The sequence below is a fragment of the Misgurnus anguillicaudatus genome, chromosome 11 (assembly GCF_027580225.2).
Source record: "Misgurnus anguillicaudatus chromosome 11, ASM2758022v2, whole genome shotgun sequence".
Classification (NCBI taxonomy): Eukaryota; Metazoa; Chordata; class Actinopteri; order Cypriniformes; family Cobitidae; genus Misgurnus; species Misgurnus anguillicaudatus.
The window spans coordinates 19,991,080-20,012,260 of record NC_073347.2 but is presented as its reverse complement, the minus strand read 5'-3'; the positions used below and the strand labels follow the sequence as shown (position 1 = coordinate 20,012,260).

Sequence of the window (21,181 nt, the reverse complement as noted above, 5' to 3'; positions counted from 1 at the left end):
GTCATAAGGAGCTCTTATTATAATAATACTGCCCCTTAATCTGCACTATCCAATCACAGCACTGCCATTTTGTGCAGAGAAAAGGAGAGAGAGAGAATAATTCACAGCACAATTCAGTTTCAATTGCAACACACCGCTCATTTGCATTTAAAAGGACACACCCAAAACTGCTTATTTTTGCACACACCTACAAAGTGGCAATTTTAACATGCTATAATAAATTATCTGTGGGGTATTTTGAGCTAAAACTTCACATATGTGCATTGGGGACACCAAAGAGTTGACATTTAAAAAGTCTTGTGACATGGCCCCTTTAAGAGGCAAGTGGTCAAAAAAAAACCACAAATTCAAGCATTGATTATGAAGTTGATTGACAGCATGCATGTATTGATAAAGAAGGGTCAACACGCAAACATTGCCTCTTGCAAACTTAAAGTAATTGTCAATTTGTCAATAAAGTCCTTTAGCACTTATGCTTGTAATTATACTTCAGTATACCATAACATCTGACAAAAAGACCTAAAAACACTGAAGCAGCAGACTTTGTGAAAATTAATATTTGTGTCATTCTCAAAACTAGCCACGGCTGTACACGGCTGTCATTTCCACGCCAGAACCAACTGCGCATGCGTCGGTGCTTCCACCGGGCACGCGCCTTCCCTTTCCGAAACGTACGCGCTTTGATTCCCTCTGCAACAACAACATCATCGTGAAGTTGGAGACACGAGAGACATTTACCTCAACATCCCAATTAGCGTGGACTGATTTGCTGATGTCCTGTAATGTGTCTTATTGTGTTTTATCGAAACAGTTGCGGTTGGCTGCGCTGTAACACACACCCCTTTCTGTGAGGAGCGAGCTCAAGGAGTTTTGTCATCAGCATCCGCTCCGCATTTCTACCGTGTGTTAGCTACTTATCCGTATTCCCATTCAATGGTTTTATTGTACAGTAGATATTTTTAAACGTAACGTTTTAATACACGAGGTCTATTTGGTTCCAAGGTACTATTTTAAGAGGGACAAGGTGTATGAAGAGGATCACACACATGTAGCCGCTGTGAAGCTAGCCGAGGAAGTGGACAGTTACTTTTCCACCCCTGTACGGTGGCAGGAGTCGCCTATGTGATTGTTTTCTAGACATGCAGTTATGGAGGTGCTAAATGTCACATAAGTGCTGACCCTTTCGAGAGATTAAAACTTTCGTAATCGTCAACGAGATTAATCGACGCCTGTACGTTAACTGTTACGTTAAATGTGTTAGCAGGGGATTGATAATCCACAGCTAGCCCATTAGCCCCCAAGGGTTTAGCTCTTTAATAGTTTATTACTGTATGGTGTTTCTCTTAAAATTTACGACCATAACTATCTAGATTGCGTTTAGAGGATGTCATTTTTCAATTTTCGGAAGATATTTAAGTTGGGCGCGGAGAAGAAGAAGAAACAGTATGAGCACGTTCACAGAGACATCAATCCTGAGGAGGAGTGGGAGATCGTGGGTGAACTCGGCGATGGAGCCTTTGGGAAAGTGTATAAGGTAAATATCACCGAGTTGATGACACTTTATTTGAGTATACACCAGTTAATCGATGACACTATGCTAAAAAATATGAATGTATCTCAACCTGCTATCTTATGGTTCACCGCCACGTGAGGATGTGTTAAACTGGGTTTCCTGACCAGCACTGACACTCCCTTCAATACATTCAGGGTGTCTTCGTTTATAGGAACCTTGACCTGGACAGCAATTTACACAACTGTTTTTGGGCAAAATGAAGTCATTTGAGTTTAACAATACATTTAAGTCTAGTTATGATGTGGTGATGACTAATCGCCCTTTCATTAGCCTAAATTGCCATGGTAACCCCAGTGTCTTCCAAAATACCAGTGTTACTCCGTTTACTGTGATGACTGTTCACTGTATCATTGTCAACAACAACAAAAATAAACAAAATAGACAGTGACAGTTATTATACATGTATATTTATTATACACCTTTAAATATTATAAATATGTATTAATAAATACAAGCAAGCTTGACAACAGGTGAGTCTCACAGAAGAACTAATAAATAATATTTAGTTTTTATCTCCTCTCCTCATATTCTCAGGTGTTTGTCAACACAGTTTTGCTTCTGTTGAAGAACCTGTTGAAGTTGGTTGTAAAACTGCACACAATTTCCACCATTCCTGTCATTCCCTGCCTGTTACAGGCTTTATATGGCCTAGTGGTGAATGTTTCCATACTGCTCCCATTTATGGAATGCATTGTGTTTTTGAGATCATAAGTTGGGTGTGTATTCAAAACCGCATACAAACACCTTGAGGTATCATTAAGTGGCATGATTGCTATGCAGCTAGATTAGCCTTTATATTATTTGAGTTGCTATTAGGAGCAGAGATGTATAAAGTACTAGGAACCCAGACTTGAGTAAAAGTACAAGTCCTTTATCAAAAAAGTGACTTGAGTAGAAGTTGAAGTGCTCTTTAAGCACAGCACTTAAGTGGAAGTACTAAAGTATTAAACATGTTTTGTACTTAAGTATTGCAAGTTTATTTTAAAATATACTACTCAAGTCCTGAACGTAAAAGTACAAGTATTGTGCAATTTAGTTATTAAAGAAAACAGTCAAAAGTTTTTATACAATATTGTTTATTTCAAATGTTTAAGCTAAAGGAAACTCATAATTCCTTTTGGCTGTAGCAGCAGTACAAGGACAGGTATGTTCAGATTAATTCAAATTCATTTAACTGATATGGCGATAGAGAATTCAGTATTAATGAAATATTAGTCTATATAATGTTAAAGGTACAAGGTGTAATGTATTTAGGTTTCCTTCTTTCGCGCACAGTTGCCCTTTCTCGCGCTTTCTCTCTCTCGTGCGCACGCAAACTCTGTCTCTCTCGCGCGCACTTTGGCTCTCTCTTCGCTTCACATTTGTCCACAACCGTGGCTCATATTTGTGAGTGAGAGGGAGGGAGGGGTCCGCCCTTACTATCTCCTATTGGTTCAGACCACGATGTGTGTGTGTTTCTAATGTGTATCACCGCTCTGGCAGTGATAATGTGGGTTTGGAATGATTCGTAACATTTTTATAACGAGTGGGTGTAACGAGTAACGATGCAGCACATTAAAAATGTATTGGAGTAAAAGTATTAAACTCAAAGAAAAAATGTACTGAAGTAAAAGTGAAAGTAGGAGAAAAAAATAATACTTCAGATACTGCCTTTTAGTACTTAAGTACAGCAGTGAAGTAGTTCTACTTCGTTACTATACATCTCTGATTAGGAAGTAGTTACATTGATAATGTCACTGTCGGTTTTCATACCAATAAAACAAAAACAGCCTCTAAATTGAATAAGTGTGGTATATGGACAGCTAGCTGAATACATGACTTGAACAAGGATCTGTATGTGCTTGTAAGACGTTGTCTAATATAAGGAAGTACCACAGTGTAAATGAATGTGACATCTTTTGCAGAGGTGTGGCAAAGTTGATGTACACTCAATGAATCACCCGGCTCTTCCTGCTTCAGGGCTGTCAGCCATCATCTCTCTTACAGCATTTGCACAGCTAACAAGGCTGTGAAACTGTGTGATGTTTGTTATTACTGAGGTTTAGCACCTTTTGTATTTTTAGTATTTTTCTTCACTTGATTTGGTTAACCAGTATATTGTAATCACGCATAAATAAATCCTTAAAAAACATAATAAGCTAAACAAACAAACAATGTCAATTCTCAGATCAGTGTTCATTTTTAGTCTTTGCCCGACTGGTATGTGCTGGTAAATTTGGTTTTCTGTTTAATTCACCATGCTGTTGTCCATTTTTTAAACAATGAGACAGCTTTGCCATGGACCTGTTATTGTGTATTCTTATCAGTACTAGTACAATGCACTCTTATGCCAATTACTAACTTTCCACAAGCCGATAAAAGTGTGACCCACCCTGCTGCCCAGACTAACTTGGTCTTGGAACAATAATGGAACTCAAATGAACCCTTCCCTTCTCTCTTCGTGCATGTTTTTTTCTTCCTATTTAAAGGAACAGTATGTAGGATTGTGGCCAAAACTGGTATTGCAATCACAAAACTTGTGGCCAAAACTGGTACTGCAATCACACAACTGGTGGCCAATACACAACATGACAACATAAACATCAGTTGAGGGCTGCAACTCCACTTTTTTTAATGACAATATCCTGGCTGGACCGCTGTTGACCGTGATATAAGTATTTGAAATGAACATGATTTCTTAATGTCTAGTGACATATCAGGGCCATTTTATGATTCATTTTTATAAATTTCTTACATAGTGTTCCTTTAAGGGTAGAGATGTAGAAAGAAGACTTGTTAGAATAAACGTTGACCTACTCACACTTGACAGTACACTTCCCTTTCTCTGGCGGCTCCTCTGTGTTTTTGAGTTGCTGTAAACAGACTAAGCCTATCCCAGAATAGAAACAGTGTTCCATGTCATAGATGATGAAGGTTAGTATGGAACAACGTGTTTACACCCCTAATAAGTCATTTTTACTTTATAAAGAATATTCTGGAACATTTAGAATCATAAAGCTGGAAGAGATTCCTTGGTTGTGTATTGTAGCACACAGGGATAACCTCACAGCCTCAGGGAGATATTTGTTTCCTCAAACAGCCTCTGGCGTGCCTCATGATGAGGTAACCTTGCCTTGTTTCCGTGTTTTTCTTCTGCTTTTAAGCACAAATGATATTGCTGATGTGTCAGTTGTGTTACAGGGAGGGGCATGTTTTATGAAAGATAATCTGTTTTTTTGGTCATGGATGGAGCATGTCAATAGTTTTGTGATACAAACCTTATGTGTGTGGGCCTATTTCTCAATCTTTAAGAATAAGCTATTAAGCAAGTCCAGTAATACTGGCCCAGTATGTTTTGAATGTTTTTGGTTTCACTATGTCACTCATGTTGAAATAATCCGGGGAATAAGTGGTTTTGTGATAACGTAGGTCAAAGGCAATAGATTAATCTTACAACATTCAACATTTTTCATTCATAGCCATTTTGGCTCTGAATTATTGGTGAAAAAACTATATTGGAGGAGGTTTATTTGATTACTTTCACACCACAATACTAAATCAGTTTTTTTATCATGCCAAGGAACTCTCCTGGCAAATTAAGTCGTCATGTGCAATTTTTCAAACATGAGTTATTGTCATTTTCATATTCTCTATTAACTCTTTTGCCAGCACCAGCATTTTTCATGATTTTCACAAAAGTTTAATGCCTTCTAGAAAATGTTCTTCTTTAAATATATAAACATACAATATGTTCAATGGACGAACAGACCCTCTTTAAACAAAAAGTTATCTATTATCACCTCTCAAATATGGATAGGTTTCTTCAAAAACACCATATTTTGAGCAAAAAGCTGAGATAATTCCATTTTTGTGAAGGACTTTTGATGGAGGTCAGATTTAGAGCGATCTTCAAAACATACACAGACATGCAGCTGCTTGCCCTAGGGCGATACTTTCGGCTTTTATAAATTGCTGGTGGATAATAGCGGTATTGCAGAAAGCCAGAAATACTCGTCATTGGCAGGGACACATTTTCTCTTAATTGACAAGATAACTCGTCAATGGCAGTGAAAGAGTTAAAAACTTTTTAAAAATGATGTATGATCTGTTGTAGTCTATAGATTAAGAAAAGTCCATTTTGAGAAAAAATAAGTTTAACTTAAGTCAAACAGCGCGAGTACGATCGTTTTTCGTGTTGTGTCGCTCTTTGTAACATCAACTTGACACTCACAAATCTTTTAACTTCAATCAGGTGATGCACTTTATCTCTCTTAATAACTATAATAAGTTAATAAGTCCTGCACTTAATTTTCTTATTCCTGCAAAACATCAGGCGCACAAGTGCTTTCCTTTCACACCTCTCAGAAAATGTCCAAATGAAGACCATTTAAAAAAATTATACCGTGTAATGATTGTGTGCATAGATGTTGTAACATTGAGCATACATTTAATGATGTGATACCGGTTATTTCGTCAGATGAACTGACTTAATGTCCAATACTCTCAAATAAAAGTAACATCTACACCTATGCTATTTATTTAATACAGTTCATGTTTTTTGCAGGTAATTATGCTCTTGATACCCAACTAAACCACCCCTAACCCTAAACCCTCCCTGAACAACACACATCAACAATAACTGCAATGTATTAAATGTTGTTTCTTATGCAAATAGACAGTAGTTAAAGAGTAACTAAACCCTAAAACAACTTTTTTTAGTTAATGATCTGTAAGAATGATGCTTTATTAATGCTGTTCATTGATTTTAGTAAGTTTTTTGACGTTTGGATATAAAGTGTTTCAATACCACAATATATGGTGTAAAAATGTCTGAGTGCTGCCCACTTCAGGTTAAACGGTGGCTACTGCAGTTGAATTTTCCTATTTGATGTTGGGTCCAAAAAATGCCTCGTGACGTAAGCAGGTTCAAGCTCACCACGCTCTTGTTACGATCTCACCACACACTTAGTTCGTCCCATTTATCTCTGTTGGGATCTGCCCACTTTTCTTTCATTTTTCAAATATTGCCAGTGGGTGGAGTCAGGCTCTGACCAGGGGTTTAGTTACGCTTTAAAGACACCTAATATGAAGTGTACAGCATCCTAAAGGTGTTTTATGTCTTTGCTAACAGTTGATTCTTTCGCACTGGTTGCTTTTATCTCAGGCTCAGAACAAGCAGACTGGAGTCCTGGCAGCAGCGAAAGTGATCGATACCAAAACCGAAGAAGAGCTTGAGGACTATATGGTAGAGATTGACATCCTCGCTTCCTGCGATCATCAGTACATAGTCAAACTGCTGGATGCCTTTTATTATGAGAACAAACTATGGGTGAGTGACTCTTTTTTAGGAGGAAACTTAAACTTTGTTACTTTGGCTTACTGCAAGTAGGGATGGGCAATATAAACGATATGCAATATAGACGATACACAATTGGCATACGATAGAGATTTTAATGTTAATCGCGATAATGCATGTTAATTACGCAATCTACCTGCAGCCGGCTGCAACACATCATCATATTTGTCATTTTGAATAAACGTGGCTGAAACCAGTCGATCGCAAAGGCAATGCCGGTAGATCGCACACAAGTTAACTGCTGCTCCACGCGCGAAATTGGCATTATGGTCTTTAATTGTGAAACACGCAAGTCTTTTTGAGTTGTTGCGCCTTTCTTGTCAAATGTGTTTTTATAAATCTTATGGCAGGCCGCTGCAGCTCAGTCATCTAACTTTCAAAGTTCACCAGGATGTGCATTCTTGCCTTCACGCAGGAGAGAGAGAGGCAGCGTAGTGCTGATTTGTATGCTTCTGATACTGTTGTCATTTTCTAGTAGAAGAGCCCGCGATGGATTGAAATTACCAGGGCCATAACGGTTTACTTGTATAAAAAATACATTTAGCAGTTTGGCTCTCCTAAGAGTCTATATAACCTGTTCTGAAATGAGTCTATTAAAAGTAACATATCGCAATACATATTGCTATCGCAAGAGGCAGCAATGCATATCGCCATATGCAAGCAGACACACACAGATTGACCTCTGTAGAAACAGGATGTGTGAATGCACTACATTATCACCTTGCTTATGAAAGATGTTGCAGGGGTGTTGGCTAAGTAGTGTTACACAAACTAAGCTGTCTCTTACTTTTTAATACTAAGAAAACATTAAATCAGAATTGACCATAAGACTTTTTTTAATGTGTGCCTGGCCTCATCAATGCATATGTAATAGATGCTGTGCAAATGGGAAGAGAATATTAACCAATAGCATCATAGCTATACATGGTTTGATCCAGTCAAATCCCAAATGATGGTTAAAATCAAGCTCCATCCGGCATGCATCACAGTACAGATGTTTTATGCATTATAGCGATGTGCAAATAATTGTGAAATGGATATTACAATTAGAGCCGCAATAATAACAGAACCATCAAAAGCTGTGATTGAGCTGATTTCTGTGCAATTTAGCAGGTGCGTTGTGCATTAAAAACAACTACGAACAAAGAATTTGTTAATATATATATATCATTTTTAAACCTGTTTCATACTGCATGCGTAAGCAGGACACACACAATGCATTTACCGCAAATATCCTTTGTTCATTCACATGGGCAGCACACATGCAGCTGAACCAAATCTGTCTGTCTACCACAAATACCACACTGGATCAGTATTTTACTTTAGTCTTCTATGTTTAATGAAAATGGTGTCAAAGTCAAGGGGCGTGACTTCAAAATACTTTTTTTAGTGCTGATCTGGTTTACCAGCTTGTCAACATTGTTTTCCGACCACTCTCAACCAGTCACATACTTTTTTCCAGTGTTGTCATGTTTGCATGCAATCTATGTTTAATGTATATAATAAATTACTTTTATAACATTTATGTAAATGTAAAAAACATACTTTAGTGGGAAATTTAATAGTTTAAAATGAATGACCGCAGTTAAAAAAAATCAAGGGGAATAATCGACAATTACAGATTTTTCATAAACATGCAGCTAAAATGCACTCATTTTCATAATTTAATACTAAATAATGACAATGAAGGTGTCAGGGCTTCATTACCACAATTCCTCTTAGTTCGTATAAAGTATCTAGTATAAAGTCTGTCCCCCCAGGATACTTATGGCAGAATGGTTTCATATAACCTCCCTCCATTCTTGCAGTTGGCACATATTGAAGGATAATGGCCTATTTCAAATGACCAGAGAAAGTGCTCATGAATTAATTAGATGCAAGTCCATCCGTTTTGGCCGACTGCCAATCAAAACATATTAATGCACAGTTCCTACAGACGACACTATGTATCGAAATGGATAGAGTTCCTACAGTTAAGACTATGTAATATACTTATAGGAAAGCGCCTAAAATCTGCTCTTCAGTCAGTTATTTGTCACGCAGCGTTACATAACTCACCAGCCTCTTGTTGGGTTCATTGTTAATTTAGAGGCAATTAACATTTTATGGTGTTAACACTGTATAGAAGCTTTGCAAACTGTTAATTCTGTTATGCTGCCACGCTGTTTTTCTCAGTAATGTCTGTCTATTACCTCTCTTTATCTCTCTTCTCTTATTGGTAAGAGCATGTCATAAGGTTTGTATTGATTTTGCAGCACCTGTAACCTTAGGCGTGATTTTAAAGACCAGCTGGTATGGCCAGTGTAATATGATGGTGTTCGCTTACATAAAGCTTTTATCATTTCACGAGTTTCAGGTTTCATAGATTGCTGCAGTGCTGTTGGTTTCCATTATCTAATATACTGAAAAATAAGTGAATGCTTAAGTAACCTAATTCAATTAGTAATCATGTTAGCAATTTCACAAATGTTGGATCTCATCTTCAGTCTAATGCTATATGAGAGGGGCATTCACAAAGACAACTGAACAGGATTATAAGGGAAATATTAGCCTTTTGAATAGATGCCAAATGAAACCATGCTTTGTGCTTGCAATGCAGAGGTAAAGAACTACTGTGCAAAATTGGGGCATACGTTTTACATTGTTTATTATTCTAAACTTTCTCTCTTGGGTTCTTTAGATTCTCATTGAGTTTTGTGCTGGAGGGGCGGTGGATGCTGTTATGTTAGGTAAGTTGTATTTTCTTTGTTTAATAGAAGGAAAAGGACACATTGTGGTTGTCTGAGTCATTTCTGCTGTGCGCTCTGTGAAGTGATGTTGCTTTACTCCAGACTGGCACATCACACTGTGCTCATTTTTGCTAGTGGATTGAACCAAGCATATAATTATCAAGTCGTGGTTAGACTCTTTTTAAAGCTACTCAGCCTTTTTCTGTATTGGTTGGAAGCGTTGAAATGTCCTAGTCTCGTGGAGCCAGAATGGCAAAAAGTCTGGTCCACATTGGAGCTTTTTCTGGCCAAGACACACCCACTTAAATATAAAGCGACCAACTACAGTTCACTTATGGAAATAGAATGGAATATGAAATCCATTCCACTTATGGAATAGGAAAAATATTGAAACTCTGGTTATTTTTGAGGGCGATGCTAATGGTCCAATCAGATTCAATGGATTATGCTAAGCTATGCTAAAAGTGCTAGCGCCAGACCCAGAAATCGGCTGAATGGATTCCAAAATGGTAAAAATAAAATGTTTAACTCTAGGGGAGCTGAAAAATGAGCATATTTTCAAAAAAAGTGAAGTGTCCCTTTAAGAAGGTGTGGCTGCCAAGATTTGTTTGGTTCTTCAGGATCATTATTAGCCGATTCTTCAGGCCCCTATCATATGACCATTTTGACAACAATGACCCGCTTCAACGATTGTGTAAACAATAACATGGAGAATGAGACGGGACTGCTTAGCTGGCTTTTTTAATAGACGTGTGCAGTTCAACTTGACATTTTATAAAACGGCAGCTGCCTACACGTGCAAGAGGAATCTTTTACACTTACAACCCGGTACCTTGTAAAAACGACATCCAGTCTAACTGATAAAAACCTTTGGGCTCTTATTTAAAAAAGTTACATGAAGCCAGCAAATTAGATTAAAGCTTGCCATGTTGAGAAAATCTGTTGTAGTTGCGCAATCTACGTCAAATAAAATAAAGCCTCTCGTTTTGCCGTCTGTTTATTCTGCTGTGATGAAAATGCACTTCTTCCACATTTAGCCTGTAAGAGAGGTGTTGCCGGTAGGAGGTGTTAGGGTCGAGGAGGTGTTCCCATGATTGGAAGTTGACTCACTCTCCTTTCTAGTTTTGTAAAGATCTCTTCTTCCAGTAAAGGCCTGGTCAGATTGCTTGTGGGAGCATTGTGCTCTACCTAGCCAAGAACAACAGCAGACAAGTCTATTAAAATAAGCTGTCGCCTTGTCACTGTTACATTGTATTATAGATCATGTGTCTAATTAACATAAATATTCATCAGAGCAAATAAAAACATATAAGTGACATGCTCCATCAAAATGAGTCGTAAGGCAAAATGGGTCTCAATAAATCATCCCATCTTGTCAGATAATGTCTAAAAATGGTCTGTAATTGTAATGTATTCAAGTTCATTTTCTCATAAAGCAGTGACTCTGTTACAGACAGCCACTTTATTGTGTGTGTGTTTATTTGCAGAACTGGAGCGGCCACTAACAGAGCCTCAGATCCGTGTTGTGTGTAAACAGACGCTGGAGGCGCTGACTTACCTCCATGAAAATAAGATTATTCACAGAGACCTGAAGGCTGGAAATATTCTTTTTTCTGCAGAAGGGGACATAAAATTAGGTAATGTCTTTCATGAACTGTGCTTAAATACTGTCAGATAAACACAAGAATGGAGTAGATTTGCTAGTTAAAAGGCTTTATTGAAAAGAACATGTCTCTTTTAATACACATTGCTTTCAGCCATATGTCTCTAAACCTAATCAGTGTGTCCTCTCAGCTGACTTTGGAGTGTCTGCAAAGAATACAAAGACCCTACAGAGAAGAGACTCTTTTATTGGAACGCCATACTGGTTAGTCACTTAACTGGTTAGAAATCATGAGATTGGCCTCTACATAAGAATTCAGAACGTATCTCATACGCATAAACGTCTCAAAGTCCTGTCCTTTTCTCTCTTTTAAATCGAAGGATGGCACCTGAAGTGGTGATGTGTGAGACGTCGAAGGACAGACCGTACGACTACAAAGCAGACATCTGGTCTCTTGGTGTCACTCTGATCGAGCTGGCACAGATCGAGCCACCCAACCACGAGATGAACCCAATGAGAGTCCTGCTAAAAATAGCAAAGTCAGATCCCCCCACACTCGCCTCTCCATCACGCTGGTGAGAGCTCTGAATCACTGTTGCGATTTTACGTGTCATTAACGAATCAGAAAAGGATTAGCATTTTTCAGCCAGCATGTGAAAAGCATTATTCACCCAGTATCCAGGATAGGAGTTTGCTATGTGTGAGATTGTTAGCGAGTTTAAAGGGCGTTTTATGAAATTATATTTTGATTGCTGATAAATCAGCCCTTAACTGAAGGAGGATAAATCCAGACCGCAGGCTATAGAGCTGATGAATCACATAAGCAGTCGCCCACCCCAACAGATGAGCTGCCTTTAACCTCCCTGCATTTTGTTTAGTGGTTACCTTAATACCCTTAATGACGCGCCCATGGGAAGCCCGCCCTGTATTTATTGTTTTTTTTTTTGTGTGTGTTTAACAGGTCTCCAGAGTTCAGTGATTTCCTAAGGAAGGCACTGGATAAGAACATAGACAACAGATGGAGCGCAGTGCAGCTTCTACAGGTGGGGACATTTCAGCTATTTTTTGATTAATTCTGGTTAGCACCTATTAATAATCATTTTCTTCTTTCAGCATCCATTTGTTACAAGTGTGATGGATAACAAACCAATACGTGACCTGGTTGCTGAGGCCAAAGCAGAAGTGGTTGAAGAAATTGAGGAGGGAAAAGAGGAAGAGGAGGAGGAAGAGTCTGAAGCACAGCTGGTATAAACTGTTCTTGACTACCTATGCCAGCATGATTTTTCATACTAGATTTCTGTCTTTTTTACAATAATCATGTTTATGTCACCAATATTAACATACGTTCTACATCTACTTGGCAACAGTGGCTGTTTGGTCAAAAAATAAGATTGTTTCTATTTGTTGGATGTAGGCCAAGCCTGGACACAAACGTGCATTATCGGACACCAGCATTGGCAGCTTAGAGGATGAGAGACAGAGTCAGAGCACACCAACTCTAGAGTCGGTCACAGAGACGGTTGAACCTGAGAGAAAACCCAGTTCAGAAGACCAGGCTAGTGACAAGACCTCAGAAATTAAAGAGCCCGAGCATGTTGAAGATGAGATGATGAATGGGGCTACTGCGCCATCGGACGCCAGCACAGAGGACTCCATACCTACACCAGTTCCCAGTAAAGTAGAGATTTCTGATCAGCCAAATCCTCCAGCAACAAATGACAGTGAAACTGTCCTCCAAGAGATTGTAACTGTCAGTGAGGAGACTGGAGAGGAAGAGAAGAAAGAACTGAAGGTGGAAGAGCAAGCAGATAAAAATAAAGAAGAATATGAAGAAACGCAGAAAGTGGAGGAAACCAAAATACCAATCACCACAGACGATGAGGAGAAACATGACCAACTTTCTGAAAAAGCGTCAACTGAACCAGCTGAGGAACAAATGCATACAAAGGACTTGGTGGATGAAGAGAAAACAGTAACCTTGCCAGATGTTCCTACAAGAGAGGTGGAGGAAAAGCTTTCTCAGGAAGCAACAAAAGCCCAGGATGACTCTAAAGAGGAGCCAGCACCCACTGATGCCCCAGAAACCAAAGCCAAGCTTGAACCAGAAGATGTTCCTGCTGAGGAAAAGAAAAAGGTGGATGTTGCAGAGGAGACATCTGCAAATGAAATGCCTACTGTTACCATCAATGGAGAAAAAGAAGAGGTCACCAGTGCAGCAGAGGACACTGAAGAAGCCAATGAGGACAGCCCAGCGAGTGAAGTGAAAGCGGCTCCTGTGGCCAGACCTGATGCTGAAAAAGAAAAGGATTCTGACTCGGGCAGCAGTTCTGCTGCAGATACTAACAGCATCGACATCAATCTGTCAATCTCCAGCTTCCTCTCCAAAAGCAAGGAGGGATCTGTTTCCATACAGGTACCAAGATAACTAAACTTATGCTCAGATATGCTTAAACTCAAGCTGTACCTTCAATAAAGTCAATTCCTTCCCACAGGACATCAGGCGGCAGAAGAAGACACTGAAGAAAACCCGCAAGTTTTTGGTTGACGGGGTGGAAGTCAGCGTCACCACATCCAAGATGGTCTCAGAAGACAATGACACCATGAGCGAGGAACTGAGATTTTTGAGGTTTGAGATTTTTGAAAAGCTGACATCAAACACTAGCCTAGATTGTGGGCCAAGGCTGCTGGCTGCATTTATTCTGTAAATTATGAAAAGTTTTAATATTTATTACATTTGAATGTCTGTGTTGTGCTGTAGGCGTCAGGAGCTTCGAGAACTCAGACTGCTGCAGAAAGAAGAGCAGAGAGCTCAGCAGCAGCTCAGCAACAAACTCCAGCAGCAGAAAGAGCAGCTCTTCAGACGCTTCGAGCAGGAGATGACGGTTAGCACCATTTTACCTAACACTAGTTGTGTTTACATGGACAATTGTTATCGGTTTAAATGTTCAATCCGAACGAAAATGCTCCATGTAAACACCTCAATCAGAATAAAAAGAGCCAAACCGATTAAAAATGGAATCGGTTTGAGAGAGGGGTGGGTCAATGACGTGACGTCATTCAATACATTTAATGTAAAAGGGTCAAAATTTCAAAATAAATTTGCAGAGCTAAAATTTCTGGTTTTATTTCATTTTGAAAAAATATTTGGGGGATAATTGCAAAAATGTTAATGTAGTATAACCAGTCTATGTCAATTGGTGTAACTAGTATTTTTTTTAATGAAAATATAAATTTATTCATAACAAATGTGGAATAAAATATAATCATCTAGTTAAGTGTAATATGATTTTTTTACATGCATTTTTACATCATTTGTCAAAGATTATTTAAAAAACAGCTGTTTTCAGCATATGTCCAGACAAATATTACAAAAACACATAAAAATTTAAATTTAGTAGTTACCAATAAAATGTATTTTCGTGTGATATTTAATTTTTTTTTTTTTGATGATTACGCTTACATGCCATGAAGGTGGATAAAATATTTAATATTTCTCATTGTTTGGCGCAATTGGCAGTTACACTATTTGACATTTTCAGGTCCATTCAGTCTTAACTTTCATAAAAATGATGCAAATGTAATAAAATCAACATAAATACTCTATGTGCATTGAAATATACCTGCTGCATGCTTTTAAAACAAGTTTTGTAAAAAGATTTTTGAATTTCTTATCTTTTTGTCACTGACCTTTATACATTTTGTATGCTTCCTCGTCTCCTCGCTCCTACATCCTACGACCCGGAAAACGATCGAGATGTCCTACATGATTGATCTTCTACATGATCCAGCTCCGCCATCATGTAGGACATCTCAATTCTTAAATTGCAGCATGATGAGGCGATGAACGGGTAGTTAAGGATGCCTTCTGAGGAGTCATGAGCGAGGATACATAAGTGTATCCTATGCGCAGGGCTCAACATAAAGGACTGCCCGGTGGCAAGCATTTCATCAAATGTATATTATTTAACATCTTGTAGGCAAACATTTACTTGGGTAAAACACGACGATCGACCGGGCCAGTATAAAAAATTATTTACGTGGAGCCCTGCTATGCGGAAGTGTTTTATCAACTAAACCTGACACATATATAAATCTCCTCCTCCTTCACATCGTCACGTCATTAAACACCCATAAATCTTGCTATTAATCATTTAATTATTGTAAATGTAGACTTGTTTCAGACAGTATATTTAATATTTATGTATAAACCACCGATCTATATAAATGATCAGTGGTATAGACACACACATTAATTTTACAGAATGTCTTTATTTTAATTTAAATGTAGTAAGGATATGAACTCTAACTCAAGTATGTATTTAACTTTATTTTATTAAATATTTGGAGTTTTTAATGCACAGAGAATAAACTTTATAAAGAGAGTAAGAAAAGACGATATCATTTAACTTAATACTTTGTCTCCTCCGTCCTTGCGTCTTTCCTCGCTTGCATCCTAATAAGAATTGAGAAGCCCCCCGGGTTGATAACTAAAACTAGGATGCTCTGCACATGTGCAATCTTCTTTTCTTTTTTTAATGGTGGTTGGCAAACCCACTTAAAGGTGCATTTTTGCCACCTACTGGACTGGAGTGTGGAGGATAATGTGCATGTGCAATGACTTGTAATTGGCATAATGACACAACTCAAAGAACACAAGCTAGTGTTGTTGAAGGAAGTAACATGAAGTGGCTGTCTTGTCATTCTTAAATTTGAAAACCTAATCTAACCCCCTTCCAATCCTCTGTAAAGTGATACGCGTCAGCGTTGTCCGGTCAGTCCATGATTTATACTCTGATCCAAATAAGCATGTGTTGGACTTCACATGGCGCTGCACAGCGCTACTGGAGCGATATAGTACAAAGGGTGACTGTGAACTTTGGCTGTGTGAAGTCAAACACGCTTTTTGGGCACACGTGAATGAGTGTTTTTGCTGCTGCATGGTAATCAGCATGGCACAAAGCTCCGTTTGCTCATCATTTATTATTATGACCTGAATTAGACGCACAGAGATTTTAGGAGGATGGTTGTATGCGTATCTTGAAACAGCGCAAAACAATATTTGTGCAAATGTCAAATTATCAAATCTGATTTGAAGCTTGTACCATATAAACACGCACATCAATCCGATCACATTATTAAGTGTTCATGTAAATGCTATGATAGGATTTATCAATCAAAATGATTTCATTCAAACATTGCTTCCGTCTAATATTGGTTTATGCTTGACAGTTAGTTTTGCCTTTATCCACTTGTGTGAACTGTTTGAGTTTTCTTTACTCTCTACTCAGATTTTGCATTGTGTTAGTGTCTTAACAAAACCCACAAGAAAATCTTAATCTTAACATCTGCACCATGTATATTTATATTCAGTCAAGCTGCTGACAGTGAGGTCGGCATCAATAGCTTGAAGTCGTCTCATAGGGACAGCATTGCACAGCTCAAATTGCTCAGATCGCATTAGCGGCCAGTTACAATACTTTAGTATTAGTCTTTCTTATTCTCTCTCTCTACCTCCTCTACAGGGGAAAAAGCGTCAGTATGACCAGGAGGTGGAGACCCTTGAGAAAGCGCAGAAACAGGCCATAGAGCGTCTTGAGCAGGACCACACCAACCGCCTGAGAGATGAAGCCAAGAGGATCAAAGCAGAGCAGGATAAGGAGCTCTCCAAGTTCCAGAACATGCTGAAGAACCGCAAAAAAGAGGTAAGGGGGAAAGAGAGGTTTGGAGTCAGATGCATTATATTTATGCATGTATTTGTTCACGGTGGCATGACCTGTCGCTTTATTGGCATTAAGGGATGGGCATTTGAGTAATTTTGTTAGTCAAGTACATTAACACCTTGCAGGTTATTTGATTTGTGTTTTACTTCAGACTGGTTAGTTGAGAATGACTTGACTAATTGGTTACTCTGGCACATCTCTAACTGGTGCGGTTTCAGATGGGCTGCTTTCATTTTTTTCATTCTTGTTTTCTGGGGAGGCAGCTTGGGCTTTCGCTGGTTAAGGTATGCTAGGAGCTTTGCTTCTGAATCACAGTGCAGCTGCAAATAAAGTCATTTCCTCATCCGTCCTTTCCGACACATCAGCAGTCCTAATTTGTATACAGACTTGTAAATGTAAAGCAGTCCTGTTATCATCACTTGTATTCCATTACCTTCTGCCTGAACAATGCCTCAGAGCCAGATTTAAAGGTTAAATGGGTATAAAGCATTGGCTTATGAAGAAAATAAAGTCTCTTTTCATTTCCTCCAATGTTCCTCCTGCTGGTGTTGATTTGTATAGTATGATTTTAAGCAAATGATCATGCATGGCTTCATGGATCTATCACAGGTTGCTTTTAGATAACTACTGCTGCATTTGCTTTCATAGTAACACGCAAGATATTAAGGAAGCCTATTTTAGCTTTTTGCATGACAAACCTTAGCCAACATATGCGCTCATAGAGATATTGTCTTGTATGAGATGTTTATCTGACATGAAGCTTTGTATTAGCACCATATGTGGTTTTGGTACTCTCTGTGGCTGTGGTATTTCTTTTCAGACAGGTCTAATACTTCTCTCTAATAGGCTACTCATCATCTGCATGGACATGCTTTAATGATGTATTTTATAGCAGTATCTTTCTTTCAGTCCCTCTCTTTCTCATGATACACTTCAAATGCATCTTGACTACTATATATTGAATACTAGTTGATTGTTATAAATGTTCTCATTTTTAATTTGTTTAGAATATGTATATGTAGAATGACTACAGATGTGTATTTGTAAATGTCACTAATGATTTTGCTTGTGTGAGTGTGATGTAATGAGTGCTGCGGTGAAGGGACTCTTCTCATTTCATAGAAATGTACCAAATTGATTGACTGTCTACAGACTTCTTTTCATGTACTAGACCTTTCTTTCTTAAAATATTATTTAAGGGATGTCTATTACAAGATGCACACTTCTGTCTATATCTAAAGAGCAGGGTGGCCTGTGGTTAATATTATGGCCAAAAAAATTGTAAATGAAAAAGTTATTTCACAGTATTTACAGAACTTGCATGGTTTCCCGAAGAAAATTTGTTAGTTGAGGTGTTAGGGGTGGGCGGGGCTTGACAATCAAAGGTGCGGGGCGTACACGTCACGATAAAAATGAAAATATTTTTATTAAATCACTCAGATAAAACTTAATTTTGAAGAAACTATGACAGAAAATTAACACATACTAGATTATTAATGAATTAAATGTTTTTTATTAAATGTCCTCTAACGGAATAGCTGCGTGATGAAGTAAAAAGGGTTAATAAACAAAAACTGAAGCAGATGTTGTAGAACGTCTGGCGAACGATGATAGATAGCGCAAAGATTGTAAAAGCTGATTATTTCCCACAACAACAGGCACGTGCAACCTAGCTAGCAGGTTGCTCAAACAACAAAATCACCAGCTAACTTACTTTAAATTTGCAAGAACTATAGACTAATACAATAACAGGCTTAAATAAACCCAAAACATAAGTCCACTTACAGTTCTCACGAACACGCGTTTTATTAACTGGCTATCCTCCAGACAGTGACAGACCTTGTCTCTCTCAAATTTTGGCCGCGTGGCGCACGTGCACGCTCGCTCGTGGTGTGAAGCGCGTTCGCGCTATTCTCCGAGATGCACTTGACGGCCATTTGTGCAGCAAAATTGTAATTTTTTTTGGGATGACCTAGTTATGGCGGTAGGGTTTCCCAGCTTAGGCGGGCCGCCCAAAACTGCAAAGTGCTGTGGGAAACTGAATTGTGCTCTATGCATTTACTGGCACAAGCAGTTCAACATTGGGACCGTTTACATGACAACGTCTTTACCTGTAGACAGGAACGTTTTAATGCGGCTTTGGCTGTTTGTTTACACAACAACAGCATTTTGGGGTACTTAAAATGCTAACTTTTAAAGTTATGAGTTTAAAGCCATGTTTAAGTGCTATAATTGGGTCCCCAGTGCCTAGAAAATGCGAATAAGATCAACCCAGTAACTTAGTTTGGTAAACCATGTTCCACAAGCATGTGAAAAAATAGGTCATTGAAATCTGGCTCCCCTGGTGATGTCAGAAGGGGATAATACCGCCCCTTAATCTACACTATCCAACCACGGCACTGCCATTTAGTGCAGAGATCAGTTCATTTGCATGTTAAAGGACACACCCAAAACGGCACATTTTTGCTCACACCTACAAAGTGACAATTTTAACATGTTATAATAAATGAATCTATATGGTATTTTGAGCTAAAACTTCACATATGTACTCTGGGGACACCAAAGATTTATTTATCTTAAAAAAGTCTTGTGAAATGTCCCTTTTAAAGAACAGGTTTCGACGTGCACGTTTCTTGATTTCTTTGTCGTCTCTGTGTGAACTGTGTACATGCAAATCTGTAATAATTGTAAGTATGCGAAAGGATGACACGCAAATCTGTAAAGCGCTCCATATTTCTACCAGTATGCGCGAGTACAATCAAAACAGCCTACCGGATTTATTAATGCTTTCCCAACAAAGTTTACAAAATTTTGGTGCTTTATCGTCAGGGGTCACTTGTGGTAATAATCCAACCTCATCGTACGTTTTAACAAAACTGCTTAATGCTTTTGCCATCTTGTTCATCTTTGTTTCTATGTAGAAGAATGCGTGTGTGCACAAGCGTGCCGTGTAGTGTTTCTTTTCGAAGTAGAATCGCCATCTACTGGCCTCGCACGCATAATGCAAAATTTTTAGTCATTTTTGCGGATCCGTGTTTTTGACAGTGTTGTCGTGTGTACGTGATCTTTTTCATAACGCATCTTTTAAACAGATTTTTTAATTACATTATTGTTGTGCAAACATAGCCATTGACTGATGCTTTGGAGTCATTGGTCACAGGGGACAATAATAACAGCTTTGCAAGTTTTTTGATCTGAAGCACCCCTTACTAAAAAATAGGTGTCAGCTATATAGAAGTGTGCATCTTTTTAATATTTGGATTTCTTTAAAGGCTAACAACCACATTCTGAAGCTGTAATGTTTATGAATGTGAAGATGGGATCTGTTTTAGTATTTTATGGGCTTTCAGGGTTCCTCTTCAGCTTCTCATTAACTCTTGATATAGTAGTGGATCATGGGCTGTTGGAGTCATCTTTTTAACTGCTGCTAACATGGTTGAGTCAAAAATAATCAGTGGTTTGGGGATAAGTATCTCTCAAATACTAAACCAATCATCATCATTATACTGGTGAATTAACCCCTTCCTCAGAATTTGCATGACATTCCCACACTAATGATTTGGCTATAGTAAGTCTCTGCATAATTGAAGCCTTCATACCCAACAGTCTGCATACTCACACCGTAGGTCAAACAAGAGGTCGGATTTTCCCCCAAACACATAAGAAAAGACCTCATGAAATGCTTAAAGGAAGACCTAGCAATCGTTCAACGTGAAGAGGTAATTTAGTCAAAAGCACACCACACACACTACCTTAACAAGCAAATCTTATTTACCACCTGGCAAAAAATGACGGTTCTGCCTTAGAATTGCTTTTCCGTTTCTGTTAATGCCTTTTGGATATCGATGTTTATCAGTATGTGTTTCCTGGGATTCGACCGATGACCTGGTTGCTGCAAGTATTGCATGCTCCACCAGTTTAGCTTGAAGTTCACAGGGATTTCTATTAAGACCATTTTTTTGAAACGCAAGTATGTCACGTCAATCCTGATGGAGAAATATAACAGACTGCTAATGTTGACTGCTGCATCTCATCACGCATGTCGAAGATGACACCTACCCTTACTGACCTTCAGACTCACCTGCTGCTAAACCATCTCTCCCTGCATCTGCTTGAACAGATTTCAGAAGTCTTAGTCTTGCCATTGGCAGATTACTGCAAGACAAATAAAACAATATAGGGAAAAGAGTGTATGAGACTTGTCCAGTTTGCGTGGCGTAC

At 38.5% G+C, this 21,181-nt stretch overlaps 1 protein-coding gene across 3 annotated transcripts in view; it reads left to right on the top strand.

Annotated features, from left to right (window-relative positions):
* Positions 1-638: 638 nt before the first annotated feature.
* Positions 639-21,181, top strand: part of slka (STE20-like kinase a) — a 28,898-nt gene continuing 8,355 nt past the window's right edge. For 2 of the 3 annotated variants that reach the window (XM_073873251.1, XM_073873250.1), the window contains exons 1-12: positions 639-1,534; positions 6,717-6,881; positions 9,589-9,637; positions 11,125-11,274; positions 11,432-11,504; positions 11,621-11,815; positions 12,202-12,283; positions 12,354-12,485; positions 12,655-13,653; positions 13,733-13,866; positions 13,999-14,122; positions 16,763-16,942. In XM_073873251.1, the coding sequence (XP_073729352.1) occupies positions 1,385-1,534; positions 6,717-6,881; positions 9,589-9,637; positions 11,125-11,274; positions 11,432-11,504; positions 11,621-11,815; positions 12,202-12,283; positions 12,354-12,485; positions 12,655-13,653; positions 13,733-13,866; positions 13,999-14,122; positions 16,763-16,942 (2,433 nt within the window). In that variant the 5' untranslated portion in view covers positions 639-1,384. Of the gene's footprint in view, positions 1,535-6,716; positions 6,882-9,588; positions 9,638-11,124; positions 11,275-11,431; positions 11,505-11,620; positions 11,816-12,201; positions 12,284-12,353; positions 12,486-12,654; positions 13,654-13,732; positions 13,867-13,998; positions 14,123-16,762; positions 16,943-20,586; positions 20,680-21,181 lie in introns of all 3 variants that reach the window. The other variant, XM_073873249.1, reaches the window with a different exon arrangement.